Below are 17,572 nucleotides of genomic sequence, written 5' to 3'. Positions count from 1 at the left end.
TAACTAGCCTGCATGATTAACACCCTACTTCTTAAAAATTCCCAGGTCGAGTGGTGAAACCGAAGTTTACTTAAAAACCATCTTCTTAGACAGAGTATTCAAGAAGAATGACTTTTCCATGCTACCACCACAATGTGAGTAAAGCCTTGGAATTTAGTCTCGGTGTACAATTCATATATTTAAGATTAAGTGACTGTAAAACATATATGTATCTCATCAAATAGTGCAATGTTTGTGACATATCCACAATATAACACATAATGTTATAAATTCGATATGTGCATAAATACACAATTTATAAGCTTTAAATCAGATTGATGATTTAATCACTTAACAGTAGTGTTAAATCAACACTTCTAACACAACAAAATCATAAAGCCCATCCATGTGAATAATAACAATTCACTTATCCTTGTGTACACCGCTGTTAATTTTCTCTATAATATTCAAAGCACTCACCATATAAAATATGAAATGGTGATTTCTAAAATGTTTGTCACAATATATATTTCACGTACGTTTCAAATACTCTCAAAATATAATAATCAAATGGATGCAAAGATATAGGCAAACCATATTTTAAATTATGCCATTATGATAGTTTTAATGGAATATGGTCAATGCCCAATAATATATGACTACTTGTGCTCAAAATAATCATTTGCATATGATAGTCTATTATCATATAAATATGCATGTATCATATTAAAATATGAGGGGACAAACCTCATCGGAGTATGGTCAAAGCTCCGATATGAACCCAATAATTATATGTTGTACCTTGCTTAAAGGTTACACATAAGTCGAAGCAGTGTGCTTCACCAGTATTGTTCTGTATGAAGCTACTACCTTCCACTGCTAATCTCTGTTGTTGCTACACCATCATGTCGCAAAAAATTATTATAATATGTTCCATGATTCGAGTAGTTGACTGTTGCTAAAATAACGCTTTTAATTGTTGACAAAATATCAACAACGTCAACGCTCGGCTAGAAAGCTTTTAAAGAACCTGGACAACACAAGTGTAAGACTGAAAGGGAGTCTGTGCCGTGTTATAATAACACTACCTTAAAAGCGTTATTTGCCGGTAACGGTGCAGTAAGAACCCTGGCACACTTTCAACAGGCTACACAGATTAACTACGCTTAGTTCGCACCAACTACAGCGTAGGTGAACCTGACTTTGCTCAGATGATTACACAGAGGGAAAAAAGAAAGAAGGATAAGAAGATGATTGTTGAGTGTCTTTTGATAAAGGTGGTAGGAGTTGTTTATGTAGTAAACAGGTCCTCCACTCGAGCCACATAAGGGAGAGAAAGGTGCTGGCCACAATAAAATGAGAAGCTGTGAAAAATTCAGCCACAAACAAATAAGAGGTTGTGGTATTTTCTCTTTAATTTTCCAACAAACTCTCTCTCTCTCTCTCAGAATTTTCCAACAGAACCTGCATACAGAAATTTGTCTCACGGGATATATCACGAGCGTGACACCGCTCATGCTAGCAGAGATGACTCTCTGAAGTTGGTTTCATGTCTTAGTTCATGTGCGTGAGAGCTCCTCATGACGTTGTATCCTACTTCCATCTTATTTTGCCCACTTTGCTTACAAATTATTTTGCCCACTTCAAAATTATTACATTTTGAGTGAAAAGTAATACATTTTGTGAGATATAGGCTTGTTTTTTAGATAACAACAATAAAAGGCCGGTTTTCAAAAAAACAAATAAAATAAAATAAAATAAAAGGCCTATAAGAGGAAAAAAAAAAAAAAAAAAAAAAAAAAAAAAAAAACCATTTACGAGACGATTTGGCGTACACCAGGTCAGCATTCATAATTATGCAATAAGAAATGGGAATACTGGCATACCACCAGACATGAAACCAAACATCCTGGCTAGTATCTGGTATCGCAGATTCGCAGGTTTTATTTTAGAGGTATAAGCGTGGACATTTTGTATGGGGTCAAAGGAGCCAGCTTTGCTGCCTAAAATATCACATGTATGTTACCCTTATCTAGGGAGCCTATATAATTTATAATTTTACCATGTGGACATTGTCACATTGAGAGTATCGTGACTTCAGTGATAAGCAATAAATGAATTTAGTACTAAGTAAATATAAATTAATGCCCAACTAGATAAGCTTAATAATTAGGGAGGACGTTAGCCTAATTGCTTCATACAATGTACGTAGTAGTACGTCGTAGTAGTTAATTGGAATTTGAAAATTTATCCTTATTTTTATAACTCTATATTAATTACAGGTCAGAGGACTCATTATACTCCTAGCTACCAATGACTCTAATCTCAAAATTAAGTTTACGATAATGCAAATTCAAACTACTCAATTAGGTTTAACATGATTTTAATTTTAATTCAAAATGTTCAAGATGTCATTATTTTATTGTATGTGAGAAAGTTTTGGAGTAAAAGTAGTATATTTTATAAATTGAGCATTAAAAATGAAAAGAAAAAAAATCAAAGTGAATCATCATAATTAGAAATTTCATTATATATATAGTGAGGGATAGAAATAGAATAAACTAAGTTTAACCTGAAGCTTTAATCTTACCAAATTTTGACAAATAAAACATCCATCCATTATTCGATGGTATGTACGGGATAAATTTAATTTTTTTGTCATAATCGCAAACTGCACAAGAGAGGTTTATTATTATAGGAAGATTATGATGCATGGTTTTCTCTAAGGTGCCAAGTCATACCATATGCAAACTATATATATGTTTAATTATATTGCTTCGAATATTGCTAGTGCCAGTACCAACAATACTTAATTATTGGTACAACCAAGCATACATACATGATATGTATAGTATTTTTTGGAAGAATGATATGTATAGTATTTGGTATAATTCAACATTGACGTTAATTGTTGGGTGCATTTTATATTATTGTTATGCGTACTTTATGATATTGCTATGTGTACTCTAAAGTTAAATATTAAATTTTAAATAGTAAAAAATGAATTCTAAACCCTAAAAAAAACAAAAAAACAAAAAACAAAAAACAAAAAACCATAAACATATATCGCAAGATACACTCTATATTGATGTTAACTGAATTTAAAGTTTGAGTTATTTGTAAAAATGTCAGCATATTTTCTTCTTACTTTAAAGCTTTAATTTTAAATCTTTCTAGATAAACAACTCTAATTGACTCGCTTTTTTTCTTCTTAACGAATGTTCTTATTTGATCACTCCCATGAACACACACCGTAGTGTTTAAGTTAAGCAAGGATACAACACAATCCACTACAATCATCCTAATCAAGTTACTGATTAATATATTCAATAGTGGGTATTGGGAATAATATATAGTTCTCCTAAAAGTAAGTAATTAATCAAGTGTAAGGTAATAATAATTAAAAACTCAAAGAAATTGCTCAAATCACTCAAAATAGGTTAGAATCGCAATATAATATATTGAATATAATTCACAAAACCCCACGGATGAAAGTATATATATATATATATATATATATATATATATATATATATATATATATATAAGGTTATATTAAAACTAACTAATCTAATAAAAGCATGCTAATAAGTAGTGTACAAAGTAGTTGATTTAATTTGTTATCATCCTTAGACAATGAGCTTTAGAATGATGCATGTATAACAGCCTCGGCCCCCTCATCTTTGCTGAGCATATAATATAAACATATAAATGTGCAATTCAACTATCAGTTTATATTAGACTTTTAATTAAGATGGAGCACATGCTTCAATTATTTTTATAGTGATAATAAGTATGCTTGTTTTATCTTCCATCCAGTGAGTTTCCTAATAAGGGACAAAATACCCAATTAGGTGAAAAGTCCTAAGACATACCTTAGTGATAATTGATTTGTATTTCTTAAGTACAATCTTTTCGTTTGACATTATTGACTTTGACCTAATAAGTCATGCATTATAGTTGGTTGTAGTATATTTTTGAACAAATAATACTCAGAGTATCGGGTAATCGATCTATAGGAAGTGGGATATTAAGCACTAGCTACTAATTTATTCTATGAAGCTAATCCTAATGATTGATTTGGATGATTATATTAAATAAATAAAATAAAGCAATGATTCAGAGTTTTGAAAACAATAGAGCAAGAGAGATTTGAGATTCCTGGGATTCAAGTGTTTTATCCCCTAGTGCCTAACCTAATGTAATATTAAATCTGGACGGGTTTAAACGAGTGTGAGGATGCAAGGTGGTATAGAGTTACTCCCGTAGTCACTAACACTAATGAATATCCACTTCTGTGGTATAAACACCCAATAAGAATAAGAACAAGCAATCATAAATAATCCCTAACCACTACCATCTCCCGATGTGCAATAATCAAGAATTAAACTCCGTAACAAATATGTCATTTCCTAAGGTGCAAAAGTTAAGTACAATTGTGTGAACTCTCAATTATGCCTAACTCCCGTTATGACATAAACAAAGCAATGAAACAAGTAATCCGGGCCCTGAACTACTCGCAACTACAACAATAAGCACAATCGCAACACAAGTTTAAAATCCAAATAATAATATATTAAAGAATCTGAGAGCACAGACACATAGGTTCATAAACACTTTTACCCAAGAATCTCTAAATGAATTTAGCCAAGAACGGCTAAATTATACACAACAAATATAATAAAGGAATGACAAATCATCAAAAATAGTACAAGATTGAACCATGCAATTTTTCCAAATATCCCTAGCTTTCTTCTTACTCCAAAGACGACTCGTAGCTCTTGATTTCTCTTCTCCTTATCTCCAAAGATCTCTGAATGAATATTAGGGTTGAGGGATGTGAGATTTTATAGCTGGAACCAATCCCGGTCGAAATAGAAGAAATCTGAGTGAAAACGGGCTCAAAATCGCAACTGGATTTTCGCCGGCTCGACGCGTCGAGCTCGGCCTTACTGGAATAGTTCGACGCGTCGAGCGGCTCGCTCGACGCATCAAACTTGATGTCGATTTTGCGAGATGTTTGCTCATGACCGCTCGACGTGTCGAGCCTCGCTGACCTCGACTGAAACACGTTCTGAAAAATTTGGACGCATTGAACTTGCTGTGCATGCCTCTTTCGGTCCGCTTTGACTCCAAATTTGTCTCTGAACTTCCCTTGTCTTTGCTCGTGACCTACAATGATTCCAAAACACTAACAAACACCGTAAAATATTCAAAACAAGTGTGAATCACGCCTAAATAATAAAACAAAGGATTATGCAATTAAATTACCTAAATCATGAATTTAAGCCTAACAGATATAATCAAACTAATACTAAAAATGTGCTCAATTGGACTCACATCAATAGTTAATCATTTACGGATGGATAAGAATTACCTTTCTCTATCCACCAATGATATGATTGGGAATTACATCTTTATTTATGATACACAAGATGCATGTGGTTATAAGTTTTCTCGGTGGCCATGGTAATCATACAATGGGACTGAGACTTGGACATAAGAACGTAGCTTGGCCATTCATTTCAGTCCACAAAACGGAAACAATGAAGATAGACACGGTCTCAGGTTACCAAATTTGACTAATATGATTGGAGATAAAGTACAGGACCACCTAATCAGCCATGCATCTTATCTAAATTCATTAATGAACAAATCAAATGCATGCAATGCCACTCTCTTTTATTCCATATGATAGATATTTTCATATGTGGTACTATTCTAGATCAAATTAATTTCAGTCTGGATGGGCTCTTTACACTCTTATATGCTATGACAAACAAAACTCTTGTTTGGCAAAATTCAACAAGAGTTGACAAATTTTCTCTCTCATGTCATCTTACTAAAACACTTCCTAATGTTGAAATCTGAACCTTTGATCTTCCCTTTGAAAGAGCCACAATTATCCCGATGACCACAAAGTCTTTGGTATATATATATGTGTGTGTGTGTTGCAAACTTACAACTGCTGCAAGTTTGCAACCCGTACAAAAGGTTGCCGCAATGTTTAATTTTGTATTTTTTTTATTTTAGCTTTTGATTCTTTATTTATTTTGTTTTGATTTGTTTTGATGTGATGTGATGTGAAAGTGGGATCCCTTTAAAAGTAAGTGAGTATTGCATGGATATAAAGAAAATAGTAAATGAATTGTAAATTTGGTAATTGGAAGTATGACCCACTTTTAAAAGTGATAGAATATTGCAAAGATGTAGAGAAAATAGTAAGGAAATTGCAAATTTGATGATATGGAAGTAATATCCACTTTTAAAAATGAGAGAATATTGCAAGGATACAAATGGCCTAATACTTAAACATAGTTTCCTTTTATATATATATATATATATATATATATATATATATATATATATAGTTAATTCCAATAGAGGTCCTTTGTCTTTGGTTGCAATTTCAAATTTAGTCCCAGATGATCATTTTTGCCATTTAACATTCCAGACTATTATTTTTTTAGACACTTTTAGTACTTCTCATGACTTTTCCTATATTTAGTGAAGGCATTTTTGTCTTTTCATATTTTTCTTTTGTTATTTTTCTGGTTTCAACCAGTTTAATTGGTGTATGTCTTTAGGTAACCTCTAATTTTTAATAACCATATTTTTCAATCGATATTTAGTAAAGTTCGAAACCAATTAAATCAGTTGAAATCGGAAAAATAACAAAAGAAAAATATAAAGAAATAAAAAATGTCCTTACTAAAAATAGAAAAAGTCATGAGAATGACTAAAAGTGTCCAAAAAACAATAGTTTGGGATGTTAAATAGCAAAAATAATAGTCTGAGACTAAATTTGGAATGATTATCAAAGACAAGGGACCTCTGGTGGAATTATATATATATATATATATATATATATATATATATATATATATATATATATATATATATATATATATATATATTAGTCATTTTTAAATATATAAATGATTTTTTATATAAATAATAAATGATTATTATTAACAACAAAAACAAACAACTAAGGACCTTGTGGTTTGTTGGTATCTGGTTGTTTTTTTATGTGGGAGGTCTAGGGTTCAAGTTTTGGTGTAGGTCTATATTGTATATATATGTGAGTATCCCCTTCCTTTGTTATAACAATTAAAAAAAAAAAGTAGTAAATATGTGAAATAAGCCCTCCTAAATGAAGTCAATAAATCAATAGTGCAATTGAGTACGTACTCTAGCTAACTGAATAAAAGCTCTATTGAATTGAATTTAGCTTTTTTTTAATTGAGCCCAAATGGTGCTTATTCAGTAGGTTAAAGTAAAAATGGAAAACACAACTCTTTTATACTTATGTAAATCTCAAGTGTATACCTTTTCGATCTTTTTTTATATATACTTTTAAGCCAATGGTACAGTTGTTTTTAAATAGAATTCAAAATAAATAAATAAATAAATATGGTATACTTGTGATCCGATCCATGTATATATAAGAAAGTCATGTTAGCCACATTAGTAGTATTAATAATCCACTAAATAGTTAACATTTGAATTCAATGATACTCTTTTATTAGTTTAAATGGTTTAAAGAACAAAAAAATTCTTGTAAGGAATTCAATTGTAAGAACAAAAAAATTTCTTGTAACTAAAAGGGCCTTTGATTCTTCACCTTAAATTTATTTACTTTAATGAAATTGATATCTAAAATTAAATGTACTTTAGAAATAGTTAAATAAATAACAAAATATAACTATTTTATAAGTCATTTTATATTATATGTTAGTGGCTAATAGTAAATCACTCATTTTATCAAACGTTTCTACCATCAATTAATATTACCTGTTAGTAGGGCTGTTAACGAACCGAACATAAACGAACGAAGGTTGTTCGTATTCGTTTGTTAAGAATTTTAGGGTGTTCGTATTCGTGTTCGGTTGTTAAGGTTTTTGAAAATCCTGTTCGTGTTTGTTTATTAAGCGTTCATTAGTGTTTGTTAACGTTCGCGAACACGTTCACGAACGTGTTCGTTTACGTTAACGAACACATTCGCAAACGTGTTTGTCAATGTTCGCGAACATGTTCACGAACGTGTTCGTTAACAAACACGTTCACAAACATGTTGGTTTACGTTCATGAACATGTTTGTGAACCTTTAATAACCAAACGCCTGCACATGTTCATGATCACAATTCGTTCGTGAACAAGAAATAATCTACGTTCATGTTCGCGAACATTATTAAACGAACACTAAACGAGCTTGTTCACGAACATTATTAAACGAACACAAACGAGCTTGTTCACGAACATTATTAAACGAACACAGACAAGCTTGTTCACGATCTCTTAGCAAACGAGCATACAACTGTTCAAGCTCTGTTCGTTTATTAACCGAGCTCTAATTTTTGTTTGTTAACGGTTCGTTTACCTTAACAAATGAACATAAACGAACGCTTACCGAACACAAACACGAGCAGTTTGTCGAAAGCTCTGTTCGCTAACACCCTACCTGTTAGTCAAAACGATTAACACAATAAGCAATTTTCAATTAATATAATAATCTATTGTAATTGTCAAACAAATACAAAATAAACGTAACTTTCCCAATATTCTGCTGATTGAGTCGAGTTATTTGAGGTGAAGAAGAGTTAATACCATCTGAGGTCCTCCGAGTATAGTGGTTTTGCCACGTTTAGTCTTAAACTTTCAAATTGACCATTTGTGGTCCTTCGACTTTCAAATTTAACCATTCGTGGTCTAAGTTAACCACCCATGGTCCTTCAAGTTTCGAAATTTCACCAGTCGTGGTCCTCTTAAAAGGACCATGGTTGGTTAAAATTTAATAGTTGAAGGACCATGTGTGGTTAACTTGGACCACGGATGGTTAAATTTGAAAGTCGAAAGGCCACAGATGGTCAATTTGAAAGTTTAAGACTAAAAGTGGCAAAATTACTATACTCGGAGGACCTCGGATGGTATTAACTCAGGTGAAGAATCTAAGACCTTTGAGTTTGATTCTCAAAAATAATAATTGAACTTTATCTCATTATCTCTTAGTTATTATAAAGCCAATATAAGCCATGTAATAGCTCATTATTTTAGGTGAAGAATCAAAGGCCTTTGAATTTGATTCTCAAAAATAGTAGTTCTATTTTTATCTCATTATCTGATAGTGTTATTAAAAAGCCACTATTATTAATCTCTTTGGTCTAATGGTTAAAAGAAGCTCAAGTAAAGATTCTTGTTCGGTCAAAAATAATGAAAAATCCAGAGAAATTAAGGAAAAAAAAAGATTATAATTTTCTTTCAAGTTAACAATTTTAATTCCTCAAGTATTATACTTTTTCAATAGTTATGATCAATTTTAAATATAAAATTTTTAAAAATACAATAATTAAAGAATCAAAATTGAAATTAATAATTGATGTCTTTTAAATCAGCTATTGATGTTTTAATCCATATAAAAGTATAAGGCTTAGTTCAAACACACGCTGAGTGTGTTTGGTAGAGTGTATTTGCAATATAATTCAATTGCAATATTACTCTTTGAATGGCGAAATTATGTTTGTATATATGGTTGGAGGAAATTCCAATTCAATGGAATTTCAATTCTCTCAATTCAATGAATTAGAATTCATATTTTAATTTCTCCAATATGAATTGAAATTCAGCGTAAAAAGGAAAGAACATTAAAAAAAAAATGCAAAAAATGACATATTTGTCCTTTATTATTATTACTAGTCTTTTATATGCGCGGTGCGCAAAAACATATGCCCAATATTTATACTTTTTAAAATAACTAACAAATTCCTACTAATTAAAATCTATATGAAATCAAATTTATTTATTTTAATAATCCAATATATAATGTCTACAAATATTATTATCATTAAAGAATATAAGAAAATATATGGTGGATGCATGTGCATGGTAACAATAATGGAAAAGATAACGGAAGTTATAACGGAAGGGGTATTTTTGTCCAAAAATTATATATTACAACTCTAAAAGCACAATGTACAAAACGATTAGCATTAAAAACATCGATATAAATGGGGGATATAACTTTGATTGAAACTTATTATGTTTTTAGATTATTATTATTATTATTATTATTACACAAGAGTACTTTAGTCTTTATATCACTTCTTCTTTTCCCATTTTCAATAATTCTAATCCCCCCACCCTCAAATAATGTAATTTAAATTCATACTTTATTCTTTTCCCACCGAATTACAATTTGTTTTCTGTTAATTTCTTCCACCTAATCAAACATCATGTAAGATCTAGATTCGTATCATTTAGTATCAGAGTCACATAAATAGAGCGGATGTATGCTCACACCACCATGCTAATCGCCAACTACAGGCAATTGTTAATTGTGACCTGAGTTCGTATCAATAACTCTTCAATTCTAATTTCATTCCAATAGTCTCAATATAATTTCCCACTATATTATTAACAGATAAGATAGGTGCAGGAGAATATATCCCACAAAGAGTATCTGCATATATATATTTGCAGATAAGGCCGGGTTAGAATAATATAATCGAAATATGTACAACGTTGGGGGCAACAAGTGCAAATAAGCCAACAAAACACCATATTTTAATGAAATGAGAAAAAAAAAGATTAAAAGGGACATGTCATATATGTTAGTTTACAAGACGTGGGATTAACGTTAATTAATTAGCTAAGCACCGGTGATAATCAGAATAGAAAGCCTTAAACATACAGCCCACTTGCTTAGTCTCTTCCTAGTCACCAAAGAACACCCCAATTAGATCGCCGATTCACGTTTAGCCGCAGATACTATGTTTTTTTTTTTTTTTTTTTTCATGATGTTTGATTATCATTATATAATTAATAATTAGTTAATTACCATTAGCGAGCTTCCTTTCTTTAGCCGAACGATGGTGATGTATGTCAGCTTAATTAAAAAGGGATAATCTCACTTTAGCTTAGCTCCCTGAATTTTCTGCATTTTCATTCATTACTTTAAGTAAACTCTTTTATTTATTTATTACTTAGAATAAACTCTTTGAGGTTTCTATAAAATTCTTTTCATAAATTAAATCTTTAAAAAAAAAATAATATCCACACACAGACATATTAGTTATGCACTTATGCATGTGTGTATATTGTTTTTAATTATTATTATTTCTCCTAATAATAAGGAATATAATTTTTCTTGATCCTTAGAAGATTAATTAAAGAGTATATATTATATTACCATACAAGTGTGATTAAAGTGCCATGGTGAATACTGTTCAATTATTAAGTGATGTTTTCTTAATTATACTTAGGTAAGTCCATCAAGTAAATGATAGTCTAGATTATCTAAATTTAATCGAGTAATATGTGAAAATCAGAGTAGGTGATCAACGAATGCGATTTAATATCACCAAAAATTTTGTGTATTAATTACCATTTAAGCTACAAGTTCATATTATCACAATTTAAGAAAATTATATATTTATGATTACATTTCGATTGACGGAATTCTATAAACACACCTTTATTCTTAGCATAAGCTATTTGAGTATTAGATTTCACTACAAGTGATTACTATCTTATAGTTAATATAGTCACTTTCAACTTGATATTCTAGAACAGTCATCCTAAAATATCATCTTCTAAGAAATTAGCTAGTAACCTCTTAATTACGATTTATATTATTTCAATTTATTTGCAATAATGTCAAATTTATAACATTATAAGCTCTATCAATTGAATTTGTTGATAAAATAGTGAGATAGGATTAGATATACCTCGTATACTACGTCAATATATTTTCCAACCAATAATAAATTAACAAATCACTATTTTAATGAGTAAATAAAAAGTAAACTATGAGATATTAATTTGTAGAGAGAAAATAAACTAACTCTCACTTTTCATGAGATAGGGTTGCATATCCTCCCGATACCATGCCACATTTCATTTACTCACCATTTACTCATTGAGAAATTGTTGGGCGGCGGCTTAACGGGACGAGTCCAACATCGTACCATTAAAATGTGATAGTAATTGTTCTGCAATCTAGTATTAAGAATTTAAGTTGTGTCTTTGGTACTAAGGGTGTGTTTGGTTCGCACATGGAAATCTGAATCAGAATGGGTATCAAATACTTAGTAATAGTAATGGAGTGAAAGTATTTTGCATATATGTTTTGGTAGGGTGGGATGAGAATGATTATCAATAATGTTGTTTGGTTATGTATGATCTAATAACGAGAATAAAGATTTTAAAAATACAAGAACACAAAATCAAGACAATTCTAATATAAAGACATCTAAAATACCAATATGAACAAAAAAAACAAAAAACAAAAAACAAAAATCTAAAAGCACTAATCAAAGGGGATGAGAAGGAATAAGGGAATGAAAGGGGATGATACCCTTATTTTATTTGGGTATGAATTTTTCAATTAAGGGATATTTAAAACTCATAGTAGTGTTCTAAAAACCTATTAACCAAACAATACCAATCACTTTGATACTCATTCTTTAGAGCTAAATTTGTCAACCAAACATGCACACCCTAAATATACATTTTAGTATAGTGATAAGCGGTTAATCTGACAATTAGTATCAGAGTATATTACCACTTTTATTATTGGTTGGAATATATTGACCTAATATCTAGGTATATTTAATCCTATCTAGAATATGAATATATGGGGAGCAGGATAAATATCCAAAAGTTGAAGTGTCATTTCTAGAGGTGGTGTAATCGTGTATGATTAGAGCAAATTTCAAAAATTAGAAACTTTGAGTTCAGGGGTAAAAATGCGAACTATCCATCTTAAACATAAGTTATACAACATCTATGACTTTTTTGCACTTTTAGTCTCACGACTATAATGACACTATCAGAATTGATTCATGACTTTCAAATCTTGCAATTTTAGTCACGACTATTGTTTTTTTTTTTTTTTTTTTGGCAAAAATGGTCTTCCGGTCACTTTTCTGTCAAAATTTACCAGAGAAAAATTTCTTCATTTTTAAGAGGGCTAAATTTGACATTTCGCTTACAATAACAACATCAATACTACAGGTTTGCAAAACACTTTATATAAAAGCATATTCTGCACTTTTCGTACTAGGCAAATTTAGCCATTTTAGTCCTCCTAAAAATGGAAAAAATTTCCTCCGATGAAATTTTGACGAAAAAGTGGTCGGAAGGACTATTTTTACCAAAAAAATAATAGTCGTGGACTAAAATTGCAAGGTTTGAAAGTCGTGGATTAATTCTGATAGTGCTACTATAGTCGTGGGACCAAAAGTGCACGAGAATATAATAAGCTCTGATAAGCTATTTTGTTATGTGGATCCCAATACAAGTATCTACATCAAAATTTTGTGTACGAGAATAAAAACTGGGAGTATAAAATGGTAGTACGTATAGGCCCTATTTGGTAAAATATTAGTCTAATAGTCAATTTTGGCTTATTTGACCACTATTAATTGTTTGACATGGTTAAAAAATCAACTCTAAAATGCTAAAATTCAAAAAACTGCTTAAAGCAGCCTTTTCGATTAGCTTTTTGAAAAAAAAAATAATTTATACCAAACCGCTATCAGCTAACAGCTAATTTACCAAATATTTTTCTACAATCAACTAATGTTATTAACTAATTATACTATTTAATTAACTCAATCAGTTAACAGTTAACAACCATTTACCAAACTGGGCGATAGTATTTTCCTAAACATAAACAATTACACAAACCTAAAACCCATTCCCCTTTATATTAACAACAAAAGACAAAAGCTAAAAAGGAGGAAAGTGAGGGTGGGAAACATCTGAGCAGCATACCTTTCAACAAGGGTAGATTCGTCATTTCAAGTCCCCCACTCACATTGGGTAAGTGCCTAAGTGGTTGTACTCGATAAATATAGCCCAAACACGAGATAGGCAGCCAGATCGCTTTCTGTCTCACATGCCATTCCTGGTTTTTCTTCCCAGAAATCTATGCGGATTTGAGCCAATTCCATAACCTTGTATCGTTTTTGGTTCAGACCCATAAATCCTCTCCCCCTTTCCTCAGATTTCTTCCACGATTCTTGAAAAAACTGCGCCCATGTTTAGCTCAGAAGCTCCGATTTCCAGAGAGTTGACCGGTGGGAGCGCCAGCAGCTTCTTGTTCCCGCCTGCTAATTCCGGTTACAAGAATGATATGCAGAGTAATGAGTTCCTGAAGAGCAAAGAAGTGATGGGTTCGGATCTTTATCAGCAGCAGAGCAGCAGCGGCGGCGGGCTGATGCGATACCGCTCAGCTCCGAGCTCCTTCTTCGCCGGCATCATGGACAGCGCCGCCGCCGCCGCCGCGAACGACGCTGCGGACAGCTTCATGGTGAACGACGGCTCCTCCAGCTCCGACTCGGAGACCATGTTCTCGTCCATCCTGAATTGCGACTCGCGCGATCTGAAGAATTCTGTGCAGTTTCTGAAGCCGGAGATGGCGGCGGAGGAGAGCCACAAGCAGAGCAGCGAGGCTCAGCAGATGGTTTATGAAGCTCCCGAGATGGGATCTTATGGCGTGGAGATGGAGATGCAGGCCCAAATGCGGCAACAACAGTTCAGGAATCCCTCTAATCTCATCCGCCAAAGCAGCTCGCCGGCCGGTTTCTTCTCCGGTAAACTTTCCGTTTTCTGCTCTCCGGCACCCAAAGTTCTTATTTTGGTGATTATGTACCTCTTGTTTCTCTTAGATCTTATGTTTTTGGCCGGGGATTATCTGACTTTTTTGTTTTCATATAGAGTTGACTTGTTATCTCTGTGAATATGGAGAAAGAAAGAAAGAAAGAAAGATGTCTAATATCTTCTTTTCCAACTATGAATCCTTTTATACCTGAAAAAGCTGGAGTTTTGGGGGGTGGGGTGTTAAAAAATGATGTATATTTCCAGATTTGGATAATTTATCAATTATGTGTTCTTAATTAGTCTGAATTTCTTTATATGGTAATATATATATATATATATATATATATATATATATATATGATGAAGAATGGGTTTTTGAAGATTTGTGAATGGATCTCTTCAGGGTTTGATGTAATGAGAGAGGGTGGAAACTATAATAAAGGTAATGATGGTTTATCCTCAAATGGTTTCAACAATCACATCAACTACTCATCTGCTCAGTCTTCCAGTTCAAACTTCATGCCCAGCATAGCAGAAAATGAATCTTGGAATGACTCTTCTTTCAATTGCTTAAAGAGGAGCAGAGATGGTGACTTCAAGATGTTATCTGCTCTCAATGGAATCGAATCTCAGGTACCAATTAGCCCACACGGGTAACTCAGTTAGTGCTCGAGTGGCAGATTGTATTAGGTTCAGTAGTTGTGTTTATAACTTTTTGTATTTTGTGTTATCAGAACGGGGGCGAACGAAGGAACTGTACGCCCGGTTTAACCCACCACCTGAGCTTGCCTAGCTCCGTTGAGATAGAGAAGTATTTGCATTTTCAGCAAGACGCGGTTCCATGTAAAATCCGTGCCAAACGAGGCTGCGCCACTCACCCAAGAAGCATTGCGGAGAGGGTAATTAACTCGATCTCTATCTAATTTTTTCTATGGGAATTGATCTGTCTCTGCCTCTGTGTGTGTTTACATCAACTGAAGTTTATGGTTGTTCGGGTTGTGTTGATATCTACAGAACCGACGGACCAGGATTAGCGAAAGAATGAAGAAATTGCAAGAGCTATTCCCAAAGATGGACAAGGTAAAATTCGATCCATAAAGATCATATTCTTCTGCAAATTTGCTTGGAACTCGCATAATTTCCTATGTTTTATATATGTGCAGCAAACAAGCACAGCAGATATGTTAGACTGGGCAGTTGATCACATTAAAGAACTTCAGAAACAAGTTCAGGTATATTATATTATATGACAATCAAACTCATATAATAGTTTATGAACAGATACTACATTGTAAGAGAGTTAGTAACATTAAAAAAAAAAAAAAAAAAAAAAAAAAAAAAAAAAAAAAAAAAAAACTCATATGAATCTCTAAATCTGAAGCTGATTATCTGATTGCCTTTCTTGTGGCTTTTTTGTGCAGATTCTCACAGATAAAAAGGCGAAATGTACGTGTTCTAGTGAAGCTCAAAAGGGTGGAATGCTATAAGGGTGGCTTTGATGTACAGATAATAAAACTTAAAAGTAGGTGCAGATGTAGATGGAAGGGGGAAAAGAGGAGAGAAAAGAGTGAAGCTAAACTAACTCCTTGTTTGCCATCATTGAAGCATTGTATTTTGGGTAGGTAGATCAGAAAGCAAATGTAGTTTCTAATGTATTTTCAATATTGGGTAACATTTATCTCACATGTATCAATCACCATCATGTATTATTATTGCTATTAGTCTTTTTGGATTTTATGGTTTGTTTTTTAGCTCTAATATCTACTCACCCGAAGTTTCCTCTTTCTGATGTGATACTTTTCGTGAAGTTGAATGAGATTAATCTTATCTTGCCTCTTTAAAAGCTAATGTCATTTCGCCACCCCACTTGTCATGTGAAACCGGACAGTACTAAAAGATGGTCGACATTACATTGAAAATTTAATTAAATTATTTGAAGTTATGCATTTTCATAAGCAATACATTTAAGTTGTATCAAGGTTTAGTCACCATCTTGGGTGGGGGCTCCCGTGCTTGCCCCGGCGGGGAAGGAGAAATCTTGGTCCATTCAATTCATTGTGGTGCATCCATGGCAGCCATTAAAGCTGACTTTGCCACCATTTTGTTTTGCAAAAGTCTTATAGTTTGGACTAAATTTTGTCTCGTGAGATTGAGACCTGTTTCCCACGAAAAAACGTTACTAAGTTACATTTTATTAGGCAAATGCATGGTAATATCTGTTTTATACTTTTTCTAACTAGTGCAGTCCAGCAGTCCAAAGAGTCAATACTCCAGTACCGAGATTACTTTTTCTAACTAGTGCAGTCCAGCAGTCCAAAGAGTCAATACTCCAGTACCGAGATTCGATCCTGTGACCTTCCCTCCAAGGGAGCCATAGAGTGTCATCTGAGCACGAGGTGCTTGGCACAATGAATCCATCGCAAAAAGTTTTTCTGAAAACCCCATCCCAATAAGTTACACAAATTATGCTGTGCAACCGAATGCACCATGCGCATGGTGCATACGATGCAAAACGACATCGTTTTGGTTAAAAAAACGTGCGTCCCATTTAAAAAAGAAATCAGGTTCGATTCCCGGCAATAGCATTTTTATATATCCATAAATTCATAACTATATATCCACAAATTCATAACTATATATCCACAGTGAATGAATGAAGTAAAAATCCACAATGAATGAACTAAATATCCCCAATGATTGAACTAAATATCCACAATGAATGAACTAAATATCCAGAAATTCATAACTATATATCCAGAAATTCATAACTATATATCCATAAATTCATAACTATATATCCACAATGAATGAATGAAGTAAATATCTACAATGAATGAACTAAATATCCACAATAAATGAACTAAATATCCATAAATTCATAACTATATATCCAGAAATTCATAACTATATATCCACAATAATGGTATTGCCAAGAATCAAACCTGATTTTTTTTTTTTAAGTGGGACCCGCGTTTTAGTCAAAACGACG

General features: G+C 32.5%; 1 protein-coding gene and 1 long non-coding RNA gene across 2 annotated transcripts; both read left to right on the top strand.

Moving 5' to 3' along the window:
- The first annotated feature begins 698 nt into the window (after window positions 1–698).
- Window positions 699–4,247, top strand: LOC109153769. The gene is made up of 3 exons (XR_002049594.1): window positions 699–773; window positions 3,940–3,945; window positions 4,237–4,247. It is a non-coding gene; the product is annotated as an uncharacterized LOC109153769 (long non-coding RNA).
- Window positions 4,248–13,841: 9,594 nt separating this feature from the next.
- LOC109153830 (transcription factor bHLH130-like) lies at window positions 13,842–16,341 on the top strand. Its single transcript, XM_019301704.1, has 6 exons — window positions 13,842–14,576; window positions 14,987–15,216; window positions 15,318–15,482; window positions 15,598–15,663; window positions 15,747–15,815; window positions 16,005–16,341. Exons 1-6 carry the CDS (start codon window positions 14,021–14,023, stop codon window positions 16,068–16,070), a joined length of 1,152 nt encoding a protein of 383 aa, XP_019157249.1. The 5' UTR covers window positions 13,842–14,020; the 3' UTR covers window positions 16,071–16,341.
- The last annotated feature ends 1,231 nt before the right edge of the window (window positions 16,342–17,572 follow it).

This window comes from Ipomoea nil, unplaced genomic scaffold (assembly GCF_001879475.1).
Source record: "Ipomoea nil cultivar Tokyo-kokei standard unplaced genomic scaffold, Asagao_1.1 scaffold0268, whole genome shotgun sequence".
Taxonomy (NCBI): domain Eukaryota; kingdom Viridiplantae; phylum Streptophyta; class Magnoliopsida; order Solanales; family Convolvulaceae; genus Ipomoea; species Ipomoea nil.
The sequence above is the reverse complement of the archived record's forward strand: the minus strand, read 5'-3'. Positions and strand labels throughout refer to the sequence as shown.